This window comes from Anastrepha obliqua, chromosome 2, assembly GCF_027943255.1.
Source record: "Anastrepha obliqua isolate idAnaObli1 chromosome 2, idAnaObli1_1.0, whole genome shotgun sequence".
Lineage (NCBI taxonomy): Eukaryota > Metazoa > Arthropoda > Insecta > Diptera > Tephritidae > Anastrepha > Anastrepha obliqua.
The window spans coordinates 55,354,763-55,380,945 of NC_072893.1; the positions used below are offsets into that span (position 1 = coordinate 55,354,763).

A 26,183-nucleotide genomic window follows, 5' to 3' on the forward strand; every position below is an offset into this window, starting at 1 on the left:
TCCTCATAAACATATCATAAAATAAAATAAAATAACTGTATAAAAAAAAATTTTTTCTTGTGATTCGAACCAAGGATTTTGGGTCGGAAGCTCACATCTCTAGCCGCTCGGCTATCGCGCCATGCTGTCGGCGCTGGCCGAAAAGTTATTTAGTTCGTCGCTACGTTTATATCAACATATAATATAACGCTTCGTAGCCAAGAGTGTCGCTTTTTTCGTTTCACTTTTTCTCAAATCACTCCCAACGATTCTAAAGAAGTTTTCACTTCAAACACTTTTCTTCTTCATTTTTGGTGTAGGGCATCAAGCAGCAAGAGATTAACAAAAACAAAAAGAGATTAGATACTCGCGCATTTTTATAGGGAATATATTTATTGAATTTCTTTTAAGAATACAAATAAATAAGTAAATAAAAATTTCGTTTATGGTAAACATTGTACATTCAAGATTTCATACGCATGAACTTGCGTTAATAAATAAATAAATAAATTATGCAATTAAATAAGTTATTAAATATTTATAAAATAAATTAACTAAGTTGTTGTGGATAAATAACGTTTGCAAAAGGTTTTTCAGTCAAAGAAACTACAGCGAAACAAAAAATAGAAAACTTTATTTTAGTTAATTGATAAATACAAATACAAATATATATATTTTTTTTATTTGTAGTCTATTTTCTTTATGACATAATATTTTTATTTGTTTGTGTTTTCTTTTTTAATTAATTTTAACATTTCTACTTCTAATGAACGCACTTAAAATATTTAGTGACTAATTCAAGCTTTTAAGTGTAGTTATGTATAGCAATATTTCATAGCTTTGTATTTGTCTTTTGTGTGCTATTTATTTTTTATTGTTTCTATTTGTTTCTTGTTTCTTGTTTAACAATTTTTTGATTTATTTTGTAGAGTCTACAAAAATCTTAATACATTTAAGCTTTGTAAAAAAATGTAGGCAAAGTAAAGCATTATTTAAAAGAGGTAAATGGCGTTGTACGAGTACCGAGTACAAAACAGAATCGAGCTGAATGAAAAAGTGCCTTTCCTAGATTTTAATAAATGTTCATTTAAATTGAGTCAATAAAAGCGTGCTGAATAAACTCAAATTGAATTGGATCTATTTAATTATCAATCAAGTAAGTAAAAAATTAAATTTGCATTAAACTCGTGCTGAATAACGTAGAGCTCTAGCTGAATTAAAGCAAACTGGCTGAATTTAAAAAAAGCAGCTGAATGAACAGCTGAAGAAATATGGTTTAAATTAAATGGTTAATGGTTGAATTTCGGCTACGCTTTATTGGAATTCTATCAAACACAGATTTTTTACTTGATTGCACAAGAGCTGAATACACTTTCAAGGCGTCGTAAAGAATTAGATTGAGCTGAATGCGCATTTGCATGCGTCAAAATTGCGCTGAATTCTCATTTGCACCAGCTGAATTCGCGCTGAATTGAACTTATCTAAAAAAACGTATGCATCGAAGTGAAAATCCACTGAAAATTAACTCAACCCAGATAAATTTTTCCAAATTCAATATCACTCATTTAATTGTTGCTTACAATTTTTCATTTAGCAATAATAGATTTTTACTGAACTCACTCAACTGTTTCCAATAGACACATCTAAATACCTCATTGAACTAAATCGAACCGTAGGCTATACCGAGTCAATGTAGACTTTGTACAAAGGTCGCTTGGATGCATTTGAACTTTGAATATGGCTTAGCACCGGGTTTAACTGTGTACACCTTTAGATTGTTCATCTATTTAAATATTATAAACTTAGCAACTAAACTTCCTTTGTATATTTTCGTTTAACTATAACTAATATTGTAAGCGCTAAACTGCCACCAATACAGAAGGCCCAAACAGACTCGAAAGGCTCGTCCAAAAAATTCTCAATTTTAACAACATACAAATATTCTGATTCCTTACTTTTGAACCGTCGAATAAATACGAGTACATTATTTCGTAAAAGTGATGAAATACAGTAATTACAAGCTAAAATTACACTACTCTACATGCAGTCCTCAGACCCCATGCTCATACCTTAACTAGCCACATGCCCTAAGGGCGTTTCCAAACAACAGAGAAGACTAATGTGAATGTGTGTTGTAGCGACAATTCCAGTACCCGTCCAATGCGGCACGCATTCATTTCGCATCGGAACGGCGTATTCGCTATATGCGGTTGGCGTTCATTGCATTTATATGAAAGTAACCTCGTCATACCGAGTCCAATTTGTATCCGTAGTAGGGTTTCTATGCACCACTTGTTGTTCATGTGTGCGTTCGTGATTTGGTGAGCGTACCCTGGGCAATGGCTGACGAGGGTCCCGGTATTTGAATGACAGGCATAGCACCGGCTAGTTGTGGATTCGTATAGGCTACGGCACGTTCCTTCTCCGAGTGAGCGAATGTGGAGAACGGCCGCAAACGTACATAGAGCACGGCTGATATTAGGCAGGAAGTTATTAGGATGCCGAGTAGAATAATCAATGTAATCGCAAAGCCGGGCGTCGTCATGCAGATGAGTCCGTCTTCGCGCGCAGGAAAGACCATTGTTTGTGGTGCAGCCGATACTGTGCCATTCGCCTGATCGTCAATGGCAAAAGTGAGATCCCCGGAAGAGACTACCTTGATAATACGATTGAGGCCCACTTCCTGTTCGGGATCAACGGCACGTGTACGACGCTGTACGCGTCGCTCATCACGCCGCTTGCCAATGCCGCTGCTCACATGGTAGGTGTCGACGTGCAATTGCGGTGGTGGTGGTCCATACTGTGACTCCGGGCCGACTTGTAAGTGATGCACCTCTTGCAGGTTGGGCTCAGAACACTGATCGGGGCATTGATAGCGACAGATTTGTATTGTACATTGGAAGTGTACTTCCATCGAGTCGGGAAACTTGAATGCTTGGAAGTGCGCATATGAGAGCACAGAGGCCGATGCTCCAAAGTTCTTGATTTTCGTGAAACGTGACATTAATTTCGGTCGTGTGACGCAACCGCGTTGATCCACCAATTGTATGGGTGCGCGCTTGCCATCATGTGCCACACAATTCCGTACCAGCATATCGAACTTAGAGTCATCATCCTTGATAGCTAACACCATGGTCATCGTTTGTCCGATCTTCACCAGCCCAGACACCTCAGAGGCCCATGGTCCTTTGCCAACTTGTATTTGCATCCAACAACCAACATTGTCACCAGCGAAGTCTGCACGCACCACATCCAACATATCGACGGGGAATGGACGGAATGTCACACTCTTCTCGTATTGATCGTGCCAAGTGCAACGCAGCTTACGCGCTTGATCCCACACCTCTTGCACTTGTGGGTCATATTGTATGACAATGATATTCTCGAAATAAGTGCCCGAACCAGACTCATGTCCATAGCCATACAATCCATTCTCGGTATTTCCCGAAGTGCCACACTCATGCAAACCAATATCGAAAGTGGCCGATGTACGTCCCAGCCCTGAAGGTAAATGCACACAATTCATGTTACTGTAGTGCCCCTTTGAGAAGACAATACCGTAGAAGGGTTTATCGAATTTCACAAACACTTTCATGCCATTCTTCTCGCATTTCACGTCCAATGAGATAATCTTGGGCATATCCTGCACGGGTGAAGACCAAATTTCATTGTTGCTTGAGGCACCAACCGTCAAATCGGGCAGCACTTGAGGCGCATGCACTTGCGGTGGTGGCGGTCGTTGTGGTGGCAATGGTGGTGGTGGGCCTTGATAAGCCAGCTGTGCAGGTGGCGGTGGTGGGCCAAAAGGCTGTCCAAGGCTCAACGGTATGCTCTGATGGTTGCCTAAAGAGGAAGATAAGCGCACGAGGAACAAATTATTTACTCACTTTTTCATGTGATTAGCGTCAACTTACTTCGTGCTGGTCCCGGCTGTTGCTGTTGTATATTGTGCTGATATAGCACCTTTGGAGGTTGTTGAGGCTCAGCTTCTGATTCCAGCGCCACTTGATCTACTTCGTTGTCATGCTCGGAAATTTCTTCTGTGCCAGTGATGGCTTTGACGACGTCAACGTCATCTGCAAGCGCAATCTGTAGAAGATGAGATGCAGTTGTTTCAGTTGTTCGTTATCATTGAATTGAGTTGTACTTAGAATTCACTAAATATTGCATACATATTTACATTATTAAAGAACGAAAAATGTATAACGAGTCGAAATAGGTTTCGAAAATTCTCCTAATAACTCCTCAACATCAGACAGACCAGGCTTGACTGCTCAGTTGAAGGCGGATATGAATTATGATTTTTATTAAAGTTATGTGCCTTCTAAACACTGCCTGTGGTCAGCTGGTTTAATTTGTAAACTAAACAAGATGGGCATGACAAAATCTATCAAATATCCACTAAATCCCTTTTCGTTTTCTTCGTCGGTCTTGCCAAGAAATGCCTAATCTGTGTTGAGATGGCAGCAACTTTGACGTTCTCTGTATTCAACTGGACACGATCTCAATAAATGCAGCTACTTGGTGACTCCCATCATGGAGTCAGAAGGTGAAAAGCTCTAGTCATTTCGGTATGCCTCGAAGGACCCGCCAAATACTTATGTATTGTAACAGGTTTTTTTAAGTTAACGTTTTTTTAAGTTTTTCTTAAATATTTATAAAACATTAATTTTTTCCTAAAAAATAAAAAAAAATTATAAAAACGTTAAAACGAACCGAAGATTTTTTACTTAAAAAACCCTACAACAATATTTTCCACATTGAATAAATTTAAAAATGAAGTATTTACTCAAGCCTACAAATAAACTACCTATAATAAATTAAAGACCATATCGAAAATACTTGGATCACACAACGAAAAATCGCTATACTAGAAAAGAAACGTCTGCATACACTGGAGACATACCTGAAGGTCTGGTTATACATATATGCATATATACCCCATTAAAAACTTTCTAGAAGACGCTACAACCAACTAATTTCAGAGTGCGTAAACTTAGGTTTATTGAGAATGATCTCCAATCGACTCAGAACGCGAGCGTGGAAAATACAAGTAAGACAGAAAGATGGATTTTTTAAAAGAAAAAACGCCAGATTTGTCCTGGCCGATAATTATTAGGATTTCACTTAGATGGGATTGGCGCTCCACTACCTGAATAAGACGAAACTCGTAAATCAATCAAGCCGCTGATGAACAAAAATACTGCCAAGCCAACGAACTGATGGCGCGGCTATGAGCACATGAGCACGCGCATGCCTGCAGATAAGAACTGAAATGCGATCCACTCACTCAATCCCGAAAAAAAATCTTTCAGGCTGAAAAAATTAGTATGGACTTGATTTTCTGAATACTGGATTTAAGGTTTCACCAGCGTATTTTTTGAAAGATCGCATTGGTTGAGAGTGAGCATTTTGGCTTCAAATCTGATAATTTATATATTTATATGAGACTAGCGAAAACCCGCCCGTTCCGCTGGTCGTCTTTAAAAATATCTAGATTAATTAATTAAATTAAGCCGAAAAATACTGTGTGCATTTTATAAAAATTCTCGCTCATGAATAGTAATGAAAGAAGTTTTAAATAGTAGTAGCAATTAAAAAACGTTCGATGTGATTTACTTTATTACTTTTTTTATTGTAATGCTCTTTGGTATACAATATTCTTCGTTTTTCCATGCGTTGTTGAATAAATGAACAATACCGATGGCTTACCAACTCTTGAGTATGAAACATAAAAAGAGAAAAACATGGGTATTCTAAATCAATACCACAAATTGATAAAGTTTGGCCTTGTGACTTATTAATAGAAATCGCGAATGCAAGGCGAACAGGAAATTGAAGACGTTTGGTATCATTGGTATTCGCGGTTTTAAAACGTCTTCACCAGAGTATTTTCCATTCAAAATTGTTGCTTCAATGACGTTATTCATCAATCTCTTAACTGTTAATCGAGTGCCATTACATTGTCGTGGTTGACTTATGTTTCTCAACGTAATAATCGGTGCTCCTATTTTCAAGTTTAGCATGTGTGGCGGTAATCCAGGTAAATCAAAGGAATTCAAAAATTCAGTGGGATAATTTACAATATCATCTTGATTTGTAACAGTGTCAACGGATCGATATGTTTGTTCTGGACTTGGTATGTTAGCCAAAATAGCCGCATTCATTTCATTCACATCTTTATTTTTGCCAGCCATGATGGCTCGTTCACTAAGCCAATCATGATTTTTGTAATTTTGAGGCAAATTTGGGAAAATACTTTGAATTAACTGTTCTTTCGTTTGACTTGTTTGACAAAAGTTTGGTTGTAAAGTTATTAAGCCAGTTAAATTATCGACAGGAACTTTGCCATTTCCAATATCCAATAATTGCTGTGAAAATTCAGCAGCTGATGGATCATTTTGCATAAGAACACGTACATTTGTAGTTAGTTTGAGTGTTTGAACATGTCTCCACAAATATGATGATTTCAAACATGCAACCAATTCATCTGCTACAGTTGCTCGAGGAATAACAGGCAGTGTTTGTCTAAAATCACTTGCCAGCAGCACAGAGGCACGACCAAACATTTCATTTTTACTACGTAAATCTCGTAATGTCCTATCAAGCGCTTCCAGTGACGTTTTATGTGCCATCGTGCACTCATCCCATACAATTACGTGTGCGAAAAAGCGGAGAAGGAGAAGAGAACTGTTCTATTACACCCCCCCGCAATATGCCAAGCCTTAGAAAGAACCTAGGTTGGGTTTGGTTTAAATGGTTGCCCAAGGAGTAGGCATACTTGGACGAAGAAAACGAATTCGCACTTTGTGATAAGGTGGAGGAAGACCGATGGGACGAAAGGAGGTGGGTGGCGAGAAGTGGAGGTGAAGTGGTATGGATTATGAGCGATGACTTTGCTGCAGTTGCGTCAACCGCTTTATGCTGCTGATCGAGCTTATCAGATTTTTAATTTCAAGGTCTACTATATCAGCAGGCGTAGCAAAGAAGTAAGAGCCAAAATGCCTTACCCTTAGCCTTGCGAGAGCAGGTTTTCTAAGGAGAAGGTGCTGAGATGGTTGAGCCTCAACCTCCATACATCCGACGCATTAAGGACTCCAGGTAATTCCTTGCACATCTCGCGGATGTTGTCCTGTGACAAAACCCAAGAAGCTCGACAGCTGAGATTTTGTCAACTTCAGAAGCTCGTTCGAGCGCTCCCGATCCACGTGACCAGATGGATTTCGCGACTTTACAAGTTTGCGTACTTGCCCAATGCTCGCTGAGTTGGCGCGAAGCCCATCTTTCCAGGAGCAGACTGCGGGGATCCAAATTCTCTCCCTTCGCGGGGAAGTCACCTCACATGTCCCTTGTCTGGTCAGCTTATTCGTTTCACAGCTTCCCGCAATGTTGCTGTGACCAGGAACACAAATGAACCTTATGTCAAAGAATTCGGATGCAATCGAAAGTGAAGACATGCATTCCCTGACAAGTTTCGAATGTACCATCATTGACCCGAGGGCCCTAATTGCCGCTTGGCTGTTGTAGTAAATATTTACTTTCTTGACTGTAAATTCTTACTTTCTTGACTGTTAGTATGCATGTAAATAATCAATCAGCTGCTTCTTCGTTTGCGGCTACGTCTGATTAGAGTGGTCCGGTGGTAGGAAGATCCTAAGCAAACAGAACCCATCAAGCTTCTTTGTCGATTGCCAACACGAAAGTTTGCATATACGTTTGTAACCATGTCTGAATTTGGCATCCCCGCAAAACTGAGACGTAAACTTAAGTACAACCAGACTAAATGCCTTTCGAAATTGGAAAGGATCTCTGAAAGCCATTTGTTAGCAAGCAAGATTTCAAATTGCGAGGATCTTTAGAGTGTCACTTCTTCACTCTGTAATTGCGAAAGATTGTGACTTCATAACTAAATCCTTCAGAGACTCGCTTTGCATCACGAATTAGATCTAAAGCCTCCATACAAAATCTTGCCAAACCTAACTCAAATTTTGGTGTATGTGAGGTAAGAGATGATTGCTGAAGTTAACCTTACCAATTCTCTCGTTTTTGTCATTTGCTTGCAACAGAAGCTTGCATGAATAGCAACATTCAATAAAGTGACCCTTAGTGTCTGTCTGCGAAAGAAAGATTCTGAGAAGAAAGAAGAAAGCCTTTGCGCATTGTAGCACCTGGAGACTGGAATCAAATTCACTGAAGGGTTTTATGGATACATTTCAGACGTCCCATGAGGAGAGTTGGTTGAGCATCTTAAATAACACGAATCGCTGCTTACGTTGAAGACCACTGGCCAACTCAGGTCGTACGGATACATAGATGAAAACGCTGTATCCCTGAAAATTTCAAAGCGGTACCTCCTAATGGGAGCACAATGAAGTGAAGAGCCTCTTCTGCGGCAGGAAGATCAAGTGCTTACGTTGAAGACCACTGGCCAGCTCAGGTCGTACGGATAAATGCGAACTCTGTATCCCTGAAAATTTCAAAGCGGAGAGATGGACTTCACCGCACTTAGGGTTTGCTTACGCACGAGATGGAATAAAAAACTGACGCGTTCTCTTGAATTAGGCTCAATCGCTTAGGCGATCATACCGTCAATTAAGCGAAGGAAAATTAAGATTCTCTAATTAGCTAAATAGAAGCGCATGGCGCATGGCGCATGCAATATCATTTTTAACTGTTGTTTGGCCTTGGTGGACGAATACAAAAGCATTTTTTTATGTAATGAAGTCAGTGAAGTTCAGCAATTATCAATAACACATTAAGAATCGGCAGAACCGCAAGCTTCCAACGGTTCTTCATTGTCCCAGTTACTAAGAGCTCCACTACTGAACAGACCAACCGACCGAATTGCATAAGTCCATTATGGGCCACTGCAGTAAACTAAGCGCATACCAATAAATGCATCATCAATGAACGGGATGTGCTGTGCTGTTGCTTGATTTGTAGAACGCTTGGAAAAAGTGTACCAATTTCCCTTTTTCACTATAATCACCGCATGTACGTATCAGCGACGATGATGACACCTGTTCTTGCTGGCCACTCCATAGATGACTGTGCCGACAGTTCCATGCCGGGCAAAGCGCAAATTGAGTTCAAGGCTAGAAAACTTGTCTTCGGTTGGTGATATGCAGAAAAACGTTCAGCCAAGCGGTTCAAGGGGAATGAGGCAGTCGTGCAAAAGGTGTCAGCAACTCGTTGGCATATATTTCTATACATTTTTTTGTGCAAATCTATTTCTGGGTTTGTTGACCACTTGGTTTTTGCTTTTGTTATTTTTTGTTTTGCGTTGCAAAATAATTTTCTTTCATTGCTATGTATTTGGTTGCTTCCCGGCAATGATTGTTGACAGATTTTCTTTTACTTTAATGGTGACAATAAAGCTACGGGTCAAACTTGTTGCTGGCATAGCATGGCATTGTTGGTTATTGCTGATGTATACCAATCCATCATCATCATCAACAGCAGCAGTTCGTTTTTGTGAATCTGGAGATGCTTACATAGAGATGTGTGTAAATTGTATATGTATGTGTGTGTACATATGTGCACAGTAACATAAATATCACCAACCATATAAGGTACCAGCTTCTGCACTTGGATAAAAAACAAACACTCTACAAATATGCTTGAATGGAAATCACAGAAGATGTCTGAAGTTGCTCGCGCAGAATTATTGCCCATGCGTAGTGTATGCACTGCCGGAGCTACAATTTAATGGTTATGTCGGCCGCAACATTCGAGTGTAAGTGCATACACACACACTTACTTACGTATATACAAATTCAATAATAGCGATCGACACTTTTCTCCATTGCCCATGGGGAAAATTTCCGTCTGCTCTGAGCGACTGTGGCTGAAGGTAACAATTATGCTGTTTGTGGCTCGTTTACTGCGAAAGACAGTCACTCACATGCACGTAGTCACACATTTGTGCATGCGCACTTGCACGACATCAATGCATCACTTGCTCATCAACACATCGAGTGTGTTGCAGAACACACACACACATATATATATATATATGCGATCAGTTGCTGGCGGAAGGTGACGGCTTGAAGCGCATTGGATTTGGATTGGCGCGAGTGTTTAATGGAGAATTATATGGCTGGCATTTGTATTGAGTTGTTGTTGTGCAGTGCTTTCTATTAACAGCAAATGGCAATATTGTGAATGACAACTATAAACTCCTGTCAATACCACAAATCTAGAAACTATATAATATAATTATCTTATCGCCCTGATCAAAAACAGAACCTCTATTCCTGCCTTTTTCCAAGGTGGGTTATTAAAAAATTTATTTCTTTCTGAACTCTTCTATAAGCAACTTTTTATTCATTTTTTAATTCAGTAAAGCGACAAGTTTTATGCTAAGTAGAGAAAAAACCTGACGGATACTTTTTGGCGCCGGTACAAGGAAATCCGAAATGAAACCACTACAATAAAACGAGAAGCAAAACGTTGGTACTGTTACTCAAAGTTTTATCCGTCACTTCCAACAAGAGAACTGTTGCGCAACCTAAAAAAATTTTAAATTCATGGCAAGGAAAGTCCCGAATGGGAGATTGACCTTGATGAACTTAATTACTTCTTTATTAGTGTTGGTAAGAAAATAAATTGTACTCCTAAAAGATTCCTCATCTTATGCTTCTCTAAAAGAACAGTTCCAATTTATGACAGTTAGTGAGATAGATGTCTTGAAAGCTCTATCCAAAATAAAATCTAATGCTGTTGGTGATGATGACATCTCGCTAAAATTCGTCCATATAGTCATCCAATATATAATAGGACCCCTTACCCATATAATAAAAGTTTTATTATAAAACATTGCTTAACTAGTTCATGTTTCCCAGCAATATGAGAAAAGGCTATAGTTTTCCCAGTCGCAAAAAAGGCAAATGCTATTTATGCTGGTGACTATAGACCTATCAGCACACTGCCCACATTTTCCAAAGTTTGCGAAAACTTGATTGCTACGCAAATTTCATCACCAGGACAATCGCCTACTCTCTCCACCGTAATCTGGCTTCAAACAAAGTCACGGTTGCGCGACAGCAATGGTTAAAATGCTAGACGATATTAGAATTAGTTTTGACAACGGAGACTTGACTTTGATTACTTGGTTTTTCTAAAACATTTGACACAGTGGATCACAAATTGCTATATTTGAAGCTTAAACACTATTTCGGCTTCAAAGAAAAGTAACATCTCAGCCTAGATATGTACACACTGGTATCTCGCAATGGTCTATCCTTGGTCCACTTCTTTCAGCCTTTTGGTCAATGATGTTTTTACCGTTTGTCAGTTTGTGAATGTCCATGCGTACACTGATGATATATAGGGTGGGCCATGTACAGGGTTCGCCATCTCGAGCTTCGGTATGGAAATATTGAATAACTTTGCTATCCATTGTCAGAAGGACTTGAGAAAAAATAATTTGGAAACGTCAATTCAGTACAATTTTAACGATGAATAACTTTACACCTAAAGAACGCGCGGAAATTGTGACCATGTATTTGGAAAATGGTCGTTCAATTGTCATGGCGACGATTTTTTGTGATGCGAACGACGTCATCCTCATGGATTTTCTAGAAAAAGGAAGAACGATATACAGTGAGCTATTGGACCGCTTTCACAAAAAATTGAAGTAGTCACGGCCCCATTTGGCAAAAAAAGGTGCTGTTCCACCACGACAACGCACCAGCACATTCATCCGGTGTTGTCGTCGCAAACTGCATGAATTGCTGCCGCAGCCCCCGTATTAACCCGATCTGGCTCCCTTGGACTTTTTCTTGTTCCCTAACATAAAGAAATGGCTCGCGGAAAAAAAATTTAGTTGAAACGTGGAAGTCATCGCCAAGACAGAGACGTGTTTTAGAGAGTTCGACAAATCCTATTTTTTGGAGAGGTTCAAAAAATGGCCGGAGTGTTGGGAGAAGTGTATCTTTCTAAAAGGAGCTATATTGAAAAAAAGAAATTTTGAAAAAATAGTGACTTCATTTGTAACGCGGGTACTTATTGAACCCTCCCTCGTATGCCATCGTTTCCCAAATCCAAGTTGTGTGCATTTACACTGACTTCCTTAAGGCATTTGACATAGTGTCGCCCGAGATTCTAATACAGTAGGTTCTGTTTTTATGCGGTAGATACGTTCCGCAAGAAACAGCATAAAAAAAAAACAGCATAAAAAAAGCTACTAGTTCTATAGTAAAACTATAGATAAGTTTCAAATGCTAAAACCGCATAAATTTGAAATAATGTAATAAAATCGCATAAAAAAGGGCACTAGTCCCATATTATAACTATAGATACGTTCCATAGACCGCATGAATCTGAAATAATTAAATAAAATCGCACAAACAAAATATTGTATTTTTGAAAATTATATCTTTATTTAAGAAACGTCAGAATCGAAAAATAAATTTACGTCAGAAATAGAATCAGACAATACCCACATGTTGCGCATTCGTTTAGGATTTGGCGTAAAATCACTTTCGTCACTTTAGGAAATGTACACGTCTGATCTAGATAGTTATGCAGTCGGTTCCATACTTGTAGGGTTAGCATTTCTGATGTAATCTGTGATGAGTTTTTGCTTAGCTGGTTTAGAATCTTGTTTATATGTACAATTCCCGATAGGTCGACATGCATTTTGTAATTTAAAAAAAAACCGCACTATTTCAAAACCGCATAAAAAAAAGCCGCATAAAAACAGAACCTACTGTAATCAGGTTAGCTAGCTTAGGCTTTCACTCCAACTTTCTGCAATGGCTTAAGTCATATTTGACGAACAGACGGTGTTTTTCCCTTTGCCAATTTTTGCTCTTCGCGGAAAATATAAACATCTGATATGTTAAGCACTCAGTGGATGCTCGGAAGCTTCAACTCGACTTGAACAATCTTCATCAACGGTGCATGACGTCGCGTCTGTGTTTGAATATTAAAAAAATGTTATCATTTAACATTTTTGAGACATCAGTACATTTTTAACACATCCTACACCATTTCTCATAATGTATATTACTAAAAAATGTATAGGGGGTTTAAAGATCTTGGAGTTTTATTCGATATGAAATTTTCCTTCAGTGGTCACATTAATTCTATTATTAGAAAATCATAATCGGTTTGAGACCCAACGGCATATATACGCAGAGATACAAATGTTATCTCTAAATTTTCTTTATATGTATTTATATATTTTTATTTACTAAATCGATGAATATAATAAATTCATATAGGCTAAATAGACATATTTTAAGGTTAACAATAAAAAAAAGTACAAGTAAGCATGAAACAGCATGAATTTAAATGTTTTATTAAATAGATCTAGTAATAGAAGCGTTCGAGCAGAGATTTCGAGAGATCAACATAGAAGAACTCCGAACTACGCAGAACTCGAAACGGAATATTAAATAAAATCCTCTCACGAAGCACCGGGCAGTCAACAGCAACTCTGATAAAATCAAAAATGAAAGACAAAGGTAGGATTATTCTTCTGTTCTGCAATGACTTTAAATAAATACCTATAGTAGTTATTAGAAGAAATTTTAAATTTAAAACAAAAAATATGAATTATATATGTATATATATTTTTTCCGCCGTAGCCGAATGACACCAACCATTGATTACCAATCGGAATTCACAGAGAGGTCGTTGGTTCGAATCTCGGTGAAAGCAAAATTAATAAAAACATTTTTCTAATAGCGGTCGCCATGAAAAAGCTCCTCATAAAAATATCTGCCGTTCGGGGTCCGCTTGAAACTGTAGGTCCCTCCATTTGTGGAACAACATCAAGACGCACACCACAAATAGGAGGAGGAGCTCGGCCAAACACCTAACAGAAGTGTACGCGCCAATTATTATTTTACTTTTATATTTTTTTTTCCTTGTTCACTCCTCTCGGGAGCATAGGGCCTCGACAAGACTGGTCTTGCGTTGGTTTCGTTAATCTATTTGATTTCTGACAGGGTAGATAATTAGCCTACCGCTATCAGTCCTAAGTAGTAGGAATACCCACCTGTCGTTGCTTAGAAACAACGCCATCTGTGTGTCATATTTTTCTGGCAGAAGGATCGCACAGATGGTTGAGGACTTCACTAAAGTGGTATGTCCGCGCTATTACCGCAGCTGCCCGCTTCCTATTGCTGGCGTCACTTGATGCAATATTTAACTGTGGGCTTTCCTTTGTTTTTGCTTGTTTTAGCAATCACAATGCAAATAATGCGTAATGTAAAGAATAACTTTTTTGGGTTTGAGGAATGAGATTTTTTTTTGTTTTTTTAGAGACAGGGAAAGTAGGTAAATTTGGAAATGTGCGCGGACCGTGCTTTACGTGGGATTCGAACCCATAATCTCTGAGACGGCAGGCCAGTGCACTTACGCTAGACTACCGAGGCAGTAATGAATTATATTATATTTGGTGAATTCATTTCTTTTTAGGCTCTTTTCCATTACACCCGTCTTTAAAATTGGCAAAAAAATGGCATTGGAAGTTATAGTTATTTCTTAAATTTTTTTGCGTGTGGTCAATACAAAACTGAGCTGTGCGATTAAATCTTTAATTTGCCCAAATCAGCATTTGACCAAGTCTTATTTCATCAAGTCTCAAGAGGAAGCCATTAATCTTGAAACCGGTATTATTAGGCTGTACTTGTGAAGTTATCTAATAGAGGAAGTTATTACAACTAATGGAAATTTTATTGATTGATTTTATAGTTAGATAAGTTAATATTGTTTAACAATTCGTGAAATTTCATTGAATTTGGTCCAAATGAAAGCTGATTATGTCTTTATTTGGAGACCATGCGGTCATTGAAAGAATCGAACGCGCGCCAAAACATTTTTCGAGGAGACTGTCCAACTCTTCTCTCTGTTGGAGATCGTTGCATATCGTGAATTTCTTTAAAATCACCTCATCATAGAAAATAAAGTTTTTTTTAAACTCTCCACTGATGTGTCACTTAGACGAAGGCCACTCAGTTTCATCAGTTTGCACGTTACCAAAGGTTTGCACGTTGCCATGCCAAGCAATATTTGGCCCAAAGAAATACTCTATGATATCCTGAGTGAAACTGGTGCTGGGCATACCGCACCCCTGAGCAAGTTCGTGCTTGTAAGTGCATCCGAAGTTAGGAATCCGAATTTACGTATCTTGGAGTTATACTTGACTCCAAACTCCATTGGAAGCTACACATTGAAAATCGGGTAACGAAGGCCAGTTTAGCTTTCTACTCCTGCAAATCTTGATTTGGTGGGAAGCTCTTCGAAAGGGTTATAATATCACTCAACTGGGGAGGGTACAAAGTACTGAATGCATTAGCATCACCGAAGTATGTAGAACTTTTCGCAGTGCTGCCCTGAATGTCATTTTGCACTTAGTTACTTCCAATCAACTTATACGTTTCTTTCCATAGCTGCTCAAAGTGTAAGCAGGTTAAAGGCGGTTGTCCTCTGGGGGCAGTCTCTCAAGGTACATGGTAGCTTTTTTAGGCAGTTAACACCGTATTCCTCTGAACTTCGGACAGATCTCTCCATCAACAAACTATAGTTCGAGGTCCTTCTGTCTTCACTGACAGCTCTAAGAATCGGGAGTCGGAGCAGGAGTGTTCTCTAAATCAGCCATTTTATCTGTTTCCTTAAAATACCGAATACTGCTAGTATTTTTAGGCAGAAATCTTAACGATCCTTCAAGCATGCAAAATGCTTAGGGAATGTGGGAACGAGGGAGATATTAATATTTTTATTTATTAAGATTTTATTTTTCCGCCACAATCACAACCAAACTGGTCAACTTCTGTAAGGTTGAGATCAAATCTCTTGAGTGTGCAGCTAACATTTATCTCATCTGTGTTCCAGAACTTAGGAACACAGAGAGAAATGAAGTTTCTGATGAGCATGCCAAGAAGGGGTCAACGGAATTGGTCTCAAAGGTCTCCCATCTAGTCATCGGCATCCAGGATACTATTATTAGAAGGGAATTGCTCAATTTATTTCTCAGGAAAGCGCAGAAAAGATGAAGCTCCATTTCTTCATGTGCTACTTCGAAAACCTTTTGTCCCAACACAATAGACGGAGGACTCAGAAAGTACAGGGGACGCCCTGCAAATGTCCGGATTTGGCAGCTAGATGATTAAGTTTATTGGGTGATCCTTTCTTCAACACACTGGGGCAGTGGGCCAACCGAAATCCCTTCAATCTTCTTCATTACATCAACAGCTCTGGTTGGCTGTAGATATCGGCCCATTGGAAGTCTCATAATGGCATCAAAACGGCGCTTTAGTGCTACTTGAGGAGTGCCAGTGTCTCACTAAAGGAGCCAAATTGTCAAGATGGAGGAACAAAATTGTTTACTAAGCCAACCTTTTAATATTGAATTATGATGCTAATTGAGTTATATAACTCAATGACGTACGCGAGTGGACGCGAAAGCCGTCGGTAGCTCAATTAAAAACTGAATTTCTTCCAGTCAGGCGCATATCTGAACGTAGCATTAAGTGAATATGTATATAAAATTTTATATTTGGCAAGTGCTATTTCAATACTTGGACTTTTTCTATGAAGAATTAAAAAAATATGATTTGCACCAAAACCAATTTTAAATCTCATTTCGAAATAAACATCTGACCACTTTGAAATATATCTCAACCACAACTGATAGATATCCATGTCGCATTATTATCCTCCGTAACTGGATCAGAGATTTTCTTTTTCGTACAAACGCAATCACGCATACACTGCACACACACACATAGAATGTGGCGCGATAGCAATCATTTCCCTGAAATCAGCCAACTAACTAACAAAAGTAAACAACTTTCACCCCAACAATATAATCAATGATGGACAAAACCGAAAATGTGTATGCGCGTGTGCGTGTACATGTGTGTGAACCTGTAAGGCAGATAGAAAACGAAACTACTCGTACATCAGCAACATTTTGGGAAACGGAAAATGGCAACAACGCTGCCTGCCACCAGTACCCGCACGAACAGCGACAGCCACAGCCACAGCAGACATCTTCAATGCTTCGAATTCCTCAATTCTCATTGATTGCGATCCTGAATGTTAATGTGTCCAGTGCATATGTACGTAGAAACAAAAACAAAAACAGCAAAAAAGCGCGAAAAAGTAGTTGTGCATGTGTTGAGTAGGTGAAAAGCGGCCACGGCGAACAGGTTCGCCCAAAGCGATTCTAAAATGCCAAATTTATATGTTAAATTCCGTTTGCCGCTTCGCGCCGATCATTCATTTGCGATTTTTACTACTGTTTTGCTTTCCTGACGCGTTTTTTTTCAAATTTTTTCCTTTTTCGCATGCGCCTCTGTACTTATACGAGTATATGCGCGCTACGCATCCGCGTTCGCTGCCACCGACTGCGACACCAATGCATAATATTACGCGCCGCACGCAATGCCGCATAGTATTAGCTGTGCTTTTTGTGTACTAAGTTGCTCGACAGCGGCAATACACAACCAAAAAAAGTAATTGCCCCATTTCGGCATTCCACTAACAAACAGCACTAATGTTGTGAACCCAAAGGCAATAACGGCAGACGCATCGGTCCGCGGTGGCCTATCGAAAGTCATTCAAAAATCCAATCAACAACAGCCAGTCTGCGTGGCGCAGCCACTTTAGACCGTCAATCGCGTTTCGCCTCGTCTCATCGCACCTTATCACTCCGCGCCCCTGCCGCTTCCCGAACTTTCCTCAACGAATGTGTATCTTTTTGGCTGTCTATCTCTTTTATCTGCTGAATTTGTGTGTGGCGAACAGGTTGCAAATAGGCCGTTTCCTTGTCGGCTGCAGCGCACACTGTCGCCGCGGGCAAACGCGTGTGGCATTTCGTTTTCGTTTAAATTCGAGTATACTTTTTTTAGATTTATTTATTTTTTTCTTTTCGCTGTTATTCTCATGATTCAGTTTGGCTGCGGCCACTTTACATGCAAGTACTTTTCTTTTGTTTTTCGTGTTTTTGTTTTTACTCTTTTCGCATTGAATTAAATTTGATTTGCCGCGTGATTTCGCCAAAATCATCATTGAATAGCAGTTAATTAAAATTTTTGTTAAGTCGTTAAAAGTGATAAAAGCCTACTAAGTTGCGCTTCTGCTGCTTACACATACACATGTGCGTATGTATGTGTGCATTTGTGCATATGTAAAATTGTGTTTGTACGTACAGAGCAACTTGTAAGCAAGCAGTTGGGTTGTTTTTAATGCCAAGGTGCTCAACTGAACTGGAAACGAAATTTTAGCTCATTCAATTAAAAATGTGAGACCATTTTTCTCTTCTCTCTGCCTAACTTTTCTTGACTTGACTTTCATTTGCTAAACTGGGTCAAGTTTTGCTCTGCGATTATTCCATGTGACTCGTCTGTAATTAAGGTTCATTTTTACATTGTCGAAAACAAAAGCAAAACAGACATTCAGACTAGTTGCCGTGCACTTCTACTGAAATGGAAAATTATGATTCCTGTCGAACTCTAATTTGCATTCTTTACTTGGTTTCTCAAAGGTTAATAACTTTTTGTTGTTGTGCATTAACTTGATTTATGATTGTGGCAAGTTAAAAGATATCATTGAGCGAACTAAACTCACTGTATGTATGTATGTGACATAGCTAAAAGCAATTAAGCAATCGTTTATATGAGCAGTGTTTAGGATCGAACTCTAAAAATATCAAATATGATTTCTGATAAATAAATGAAGTGATGATTAAGTTCAAATAAAAGGGCAACGCTACAAGTAGAGTAGAGTAGTGTAAGGGTGCAGATTTGAGACCTGCAATTATGAATAATGGTGGCCGCCGTGGCCGTATGGGTTGGTGCATGACTACCATTTGGAAATCAGAGGGAGAACGTAGGTTCGAAACTCGGTGAAAGACCAAAATTAAGAAAAACATTTTTCTAATAGCGGTGGCCCCTCAGCAGGAAATAGCAAACCTCCGAGTGTATTTCTGCCATGAAAAAGCTCCTCCTAAAAAAAAAATATCCGCCGTTCGGAGTCGGCTTGAAACTGTAGGTCCCTCCATTTGTGTAACAACATCAAACGCACACCACAAATAGTAGGAGGAGCTCGGCCAAACACCACAACAGGGTATACGCGCCAATTCTATACATATATATATATATAAGCGGAATTTGAATCAACCTGCAGGGAAAAAGGGCATTACGCCTAGATTTAAACTGCACCAAGATAATGACCTTAAGCATAAAGTCCATATTGTGCGAGCATAGCTGCTCCGTTATTTAACAAGTCATTCTACCCCTCCCTAACCACCCGATCTAAGCCCTATAGAAAACTTGTAAGACGTGTGTTGGAGCGGGGCGTGCGACAGAGACCAGTTTCTTCTCCCAAGGAACAAAAAAGTTACAGGAAGAATGGGCGAAAATCGGGAGAGATTATTCGCAAAAAGTAACTAAAAACATGCCAAACGTTTATCCGATGTCATTAGAAACAATGGATTTAGTACTAAACATTAGTTTTGTTAATTTTAGACATATTTGTATATTATTTTGTTACCGTATTGAAAAACAGAATATTAATGTTCCATACATTTTTGACTAATTTGTGTTTTCTAGTCTTTTTTTAGTTGTGGTTATTAGATTCTTTAAACTATTGGCGGCCGCCGTAGCCGAATGGGTTGGTGCGTGATTACCATTCGGAATTCACAGAGAGGTCGTTGGTTCGAATCTCGGTGAAAGCAAAATTAATAAAAACATTTTTCTAATAGCGGTCGCCCCTCGGCAGGCAATGGCAAACCTCCGAGTGTATTTCTGCCATGAAAAAGCTTCTCATAAAAATATCTGCCGTTCGGAGTCGGCTTGAAACTGTAGGTCCCTCCATTTGTGGAACAACATCAAGACGCACACCACAAATAGGAGGAGGAGCTCGGCCAAAACACCTAACAGAAGTGTACGCGCCAATTATATATATATATAAACTATAGCCAATACTTAAATTGAAATAAATATGTTAAACTCTTATCTAATGAAAAAATTATATTTTTTTCAAAATTTATTTAAAAATAAATTCAAATTAAGGGCCACACAGGGTCCGGCACTCGAAGTTCAATCAACTTCAGGCCGCTCGCGCAGCTGATGTTCGGGCATCAGCTGCCTGTTAGTTGGCTAAATGGAAGTCCTGTGTATTTTTTACAAGCGCGGGGAAGCCAAATGCCAAGAGTAAACACGAAAAAAGAAAATCGGTATTGAATTTCAAACGTAAAAGTGTGACTGCATTATATTGGGCTGGAAAAACACAACCAGCGATTGTTCGTGAGCTCGAGCACCTAACAGTAAATAAACTTTTTGTTTATCGCACCATTACCCCTTGAGGTGATACTGGTAGCTTTGCGAAACTTTATGGAGGTGGTCAACAAAAGACTGCAACGTCACGTGAAATGGTTCAGAAACTAAAGAAGCGACTTTAGCGAAATCCCCGACAAAGTGCCACCCAACTGGCAAAAAAACTGAAAATATGTGACCGTAGCATCCGCCTCATAGTGAAAAATGATCTTAAAATTAAGCCGTTTATACGAGAATTCGAGTCATCGATTGGCCACCAGGAGGCAGCACCCGCCACAGGTAATGATTTGGGCCGCTTTAACTGCACATGGGCGCTCTCCAATCTCTTTTATCGAGCCTGCCGTCAAGGTAAATGCGAAATATAATATTATCGGAAAAGTATTCTGGAGGTTGCTTTGAAGTCGTGGGCAGACAAACATTGCGGTGGCAGACCATGGACGTTTCAACAGGACTCGGCACCATCGCACAAAGCTCGAGTTAACCAAGAATGAAGAAAAAACCCCCCGAAATTCATAACGTCCTCACAATGGGTATCATATTCACCAGACACGAATTCGAAGGATTATTCTCTTTGGGCCCTTTTGGGGTGCAAGATCCGAACTAAAAGATTCACCAGTCTCAAGGCGCTGAAAAAAGCCATTGCCCGCGAGTGGGCCAAAATACCAGAAAGCCACATTCGGGCAGCTTGCGATTTTTTTCTGGACCGTCTCAAGGCCATAGTCAAGTCAAAAGGTGGTCATATCGAGCAAAAGTAAATTGATTCTTAATTTTGTATTATTTTCACAAATTTTTTACTTTCAATTGAATTAAAGTAATTTTCCAAACTAAATTTATTGCCTTTTTAATTGGTTACACTTCGAGTGGCGGACGCTGTATAATTTAGTTCACATAACGGTTATATCCGGTTGTGTCTGGGTTTACGATAACTCAAAGAAAAATTAATAAATTGCAAATACTCTTTATCCAAGGTAGGTTGGTAGTAGGACGAAACCGGTGAATAACGATAAAAAAAATAAATAATTGGCGCTTTAACCTTTTGGGGTGTTTGGCCGAACTCCTCCTCCTATTTGTGGGGTGCGTCTTGATGTTGTTTCACTAATAGAGGGACCTACAGTTTTAAGCCGACTCTGAATGGCTAATGTTTTTTATGAGGAGTTTTTTCATGGCAAAAATACACTCGGAGGTTTACCATATACTGGCGAGGTGCGGTCTCCATTAGGGAAAACTTTCCATCACTTTGGTGTTTCATGCCCTGAGATTCGAACCTACGAATGGTCGTCACACAACAAAAGAAATACGGCCAAGTAAAATTTTAGTACTGGCTAATGCTACGCTCTCTTTTTCACGCGTGTTAAGACTACATCTCCGTCCATTCGTCTATTACAAAGCTATAACCTTCTTTTCAAAGAATTTGTGTGATTTGAAATATTAAGTTCAGTGCGTCGTGATTTGTGCGTCTGTGTTTGTCTATATGAAGTTTTTTTTCTTTTTTTATATTGGAATAAACAATTTTCGCAAAGAAATTCACGTATTTCATATTTTAGATTAAAAAATGTAATTATTTTTAAGAACATGGAGAAATTTGTAAATTTTGTAATATATTTTTAAACTTATTTGAATTAAATTTTTAATAAAAAATGTTGCAAATTGTTGTTTGAGGCTTAGTTTTAACTAAACGCCCGAAAACCCTTAAGCTAACTATTTTCTTTTTTTTTACTTTATTCCCAAAATAAGGAATTAAGAAAGTGTTCATTTTAATTTTAGTACTGGCTAATGCTACGCTCTCTTTTTCACGCGTGTTAAGACTACATCTCCGTCCATTCGTCTATTACAAAGCTATAACCTTCTTTTCAAAGAATTTGTGTGATTTGAAATATTAAGTTCAGTGCGTCGTGATTTGTGCGTCTGTGTTTGTCTATATGAAGTTTTTTTTCTTTTTTTATATTGGAATAAACAATTTTCGCAAAGAAATTCACGTATTTCATATTTTAGATTAAAAAATGTAATTATTTTTAAGAACATGGAGAAATTTGTAAATTTTGTAATATATTTTTAAACTTATTTGAATTAAATTTTTAATAAAAAATGTTGCAAATTGTTGTTTGAGGCTTAGTTTTAACTAAACGCCCGAAAACCCTTAAGCTAACTATTTTCTTTTTTTTTACTTTATGACTTTATTCCCAAAATAAGGAATTAAGAAAGTGTTCATTTTAATTTAACACACACCAACGCACATATTGCGCAAGTATGATACACAACGCAGGGCAACTTTCCTCCTTACCGCTAATGTCACTCATACGCCAGCGTAGTCATGCATGCAGGCAGGCAGCTCTTATCAAGCGTAACATCGCATTAAAATGTGAAATGCGCTCATTTCACTTGAACTACAGCGACTTCGAAAAAGCAGCGGCAGCAGTGGTGAGTTGATGCATGCAGAATTCGTGATGTATTTAACCGTTAAATCAGACATTTTGACATCTGCAGTGGATTTTTTTGTGTCTCTTAGTTATTGCTGTCGCTTGCGAAAAGCCCTTAGACAGGAATAAGGCGCATTTTGTTATAGGTGTATGTTGCATAGGTTGCATTATTGTTGTTGCGACTGCTGTCGATTCATAGCAATTAAGGGAGATTTCACTTTCCATATGCAACTTGTAAGTAGAAGTCAGCAGGCAGTAAGTTGAAAGTGAAAATCATGCGACTGATGCGCCAAGGTACACAGCCAACAATCAATAAACACTCTTCCTTTCCATTGCCACGGCAGTTGGTGGTGATTCGATGCGCTTCTCAGCAGTCGCCAGTCTGCATATTTTCCGGCGTTGACTGGCTTTTGACCTCGCCACTCAACTCAAGCAACTCGCGAATCCCTCGACGCGTTGCGGAATTCTCTGGCCAGTGTCATTATTATTTTCCATTTTTTATTCGCATGCATTGTTGGCGTTGCTGATGCTGCTGATGTTGCAGGTCTCAAGTGCTACACATATATATGTATTGTACATACGTAAAACTTCGCAAGCTGCCAAGCAGACAAGCCGCCAAGTTGTCAGACTTAAGCAACGTCTCCGCGCTCCTCTGCATCATTGTATCACGTTCTTGGCGCAATTTTATACACTTTCTCCCGATTCTGGATGTTGGCAGTGCAAAGTCTTTGTAGATTCAGCAACCACTGCAACCGCAACTGTTGCCGCACACCACCTTCGATATGCCTTTCAGCTTTTCTCGGTTGTCTGCTGCGCTGGTTTGCTAACCTGCCTGGAATTTACTTACTCACTCACATTAAATATATATTTTACCTCGTTTTGCATTTTTGAGCTTTGTTTTTTTTTTATTTTTTTTTTTTTGTTTTCTTGTTCATCCATTCCATTTATTCGCCATTTTTATCTTTTTCGGCGGTGCGCATTGGAGGTCAGTAGCGCGACGCGTTTTTGTGGCTAGCTGGTTTTCGGCGCTATCATCAGCGAAGTCATCATCGTCAGCGTCATCTACATAGCTGCCTCTGGGCTGACAGAACAAAAAAAAGCAACAAAAAATCTTGTTAGTTTTCGCATTCACGTTGCCGCTGGCAGTGGCGGCCAGCAGGAAGAAACCAAACCAAGTCGAGCTACCAACATCAACTGACGTCGTCTTGTCTGTGGTTAGGTTGCTGCTGTTTCTGCTGCCGCTGCCTCACTTTTTCTAACATTTGAATATGCAAATTACTGTAGCTGTGTTTAGCGTTTTTTTAGTGTTGTTGGGCTGTTGTGCTGTTATTTTTCGCCTAAAACCACCAACATTTCTCATCAATTTTTATTGACATCACTTTTTCTGCATTCTTCACTCTTGCTCTTCGAGTTGAATTTTCGACAACAATTTGTTCGGCTACTTTCATTGCGCCAATTCCATGCAAATAGCCTGAGCATCGGGAAATAACTGCAAGCGATTTTTCTTCTTTAAAATAATTTGCATACAAAATTACTTGCCATTTCAACCACAATATGACCATCATTTTATACAATATAATATGACCTTTTTATGTTTACAGCGACGTTCTGAACGCAGGTATCAAAATTTATCAGCGAATACGAGCACCCTTTTTGGTGTCTCGTATATTGGTAGCACCTAAAGAGAGATGTAGTGGGCTGGTTGGAATGAAATCATTACCTAGTAACCAGCTTGCAACCAGTGGCGGTGTCCTACAACAGGAATAAGGCGCTCTTCAGTTTGTAGCCTTTGAATTTCAAGTCTGAAATTACTATAAGTGTTAATGCTGTTTACTAAATAAATGAAATCTCCTACAGCCTCGAAATCAGAACTGTCAACAGGGGCGTGGGTGCCGATACGCGAGTGCGCCGACTGTTTATTTGATAACAGCGTTTTACAAGACTTGGCGAATTGAGAATATCTGGTTGATAGTGGATTTTCGAAGCATAAAACCACACTGATCAGGCCCAATCAGTTAGTTGACTCTGGGCTTCAGCTTTTCACACAATACGCTCGCTAGGATCTCATACGCAATATTTATAAGGCTAATCCCGCGTTAATTGGAACAGATTGCGGTATCGCCCTTCTTATGGATTTGGCAAAGCACACTTGAATTCGAATGGGCAGGCATGCTCTCATTTCATTCGACCATGTTTTGCATAGGAGCTGATGTATGGACTCGCTGCCATGTTTGAATAGCTCAGCCGGCAATCCGTCGGTTACCGCGGCTTTGTTGTGCTTTAGCCGCGTTGTCACTATTCTCATCTCGTCATGGTAGGGTAGTGGAACAACAGTTCCGTTGTTAACGATTGGGGTATCGGTATCTTCACATTCTCTGTGACATGCTTAACATCATTGCCACTATTTTGCAGGTTTGAGAAGTGTTGCTCTACTAATCTGGATGTCAGTCCGCAGATAACCGTCTTTTTTCTTATAGGAAATCGCACCGGTCTTGAGACCTTCTAAAAACTGCAGAGCTTTCTGGTAAAACTTTTGGGCCGTTTTTCCTCCTACGTTTCACTCCTTTTTGAGCTCACGATAGCGATCCCACATGGCTCGCGTTACGCCCGATCGTAGCGTGGCTCTATAGGCAGCATCTTTTCTTTTTGCGGCAGCATGACATTCCTCGTCATACCAAATGCTTTTGCAGGCACTTTCTTTTGTCTTATGTCTCATAAATTAGTTATTTGGATAATGTTGTTTAGCTAAAATTAGGTTATTGTACCGTATAATCACGCTTTAAATTTATTAACCTTGCTTATTTAGATAAAAAAAATATGTACGAAATCTTAATCAATAAATAATTTCAAAAGCGGGTTCTAGATGAATGAAGTACTATATTCTAGAGTCTAACTCGCTTAATCTCTTGCGTTGTTAAGTCAACTTGTTATCTGCTCTGGACTGGCAATGACGTGAAAGGGACACCCGCTAAATTAACTGTAAAAAAGCATGTTGTTTATTTCAAAAAGCAAAACAAATTCAAAATTCAAAGAAATTTTCATTTTAAAATTTTGGCTAGACATTGCAGAAGAAATTTTACAAAATGTTTATATTCCTGAAAACCCAGTACGCGGAAGAATTTTCAGATAACACCCCATTGCGTTTGCAGGCAAAACAGTGGAGATATTTCCCAAGTGGAGACATTCACAAGTAAATAAAAGCCTCAACGAAGAGGGCAGGTTTGCGCGAAACAGGATAAACGCAGTGAAATTGTATGGGAATGTAAGAAATGGCATGTTGTGCTGCAAGCTCCTGATTGCTTTGATATATATCACACTGCATAATTTTTTTATAAAATTCTTTAAAATACTATTAATTTTATACATATTCATTTAAATATTGTAACTATAATTTTTGTTAAACGCACTTTGCTAAAAGCAGTAAGATAAATTATTCGAAGCAAGAGCTCATGATAAATTGATTTATATGACGCAGTCACCGGCTTTTGAAAAC

General features: G+C 39.0%; 1 protein-coding gene across 1 annotated transcript in view; it reads right to left on the bottom strand.

The window, feature by feature from the left end:
• Nucleotides 1–920: 920 nt before the first annotated feature.
• Nucleotides 921–26,183, bottom strand: part of LOC129239537 (uncharacterized) — a 49,668-nt gene continuing 24,405 nt past the window's right edge. Inside the window, exons 3-4 of the mRNA XM_054875091.1 lie at nt 3,894–4,068; nt 921–3,822 (exon numbers count right to left, since the gene is read on the bottom strand). Coding sequence (XP_054731066.1) covers nt 2,279–3,822; nt 3,894–4,068 — 1,719 coding nt within the window. The 3' untranslated portion in view covers nt 921–2,278. The remainder of the gene's footprint in view (nt 3,823–3,893; nt 4,069–26,183) is intronic.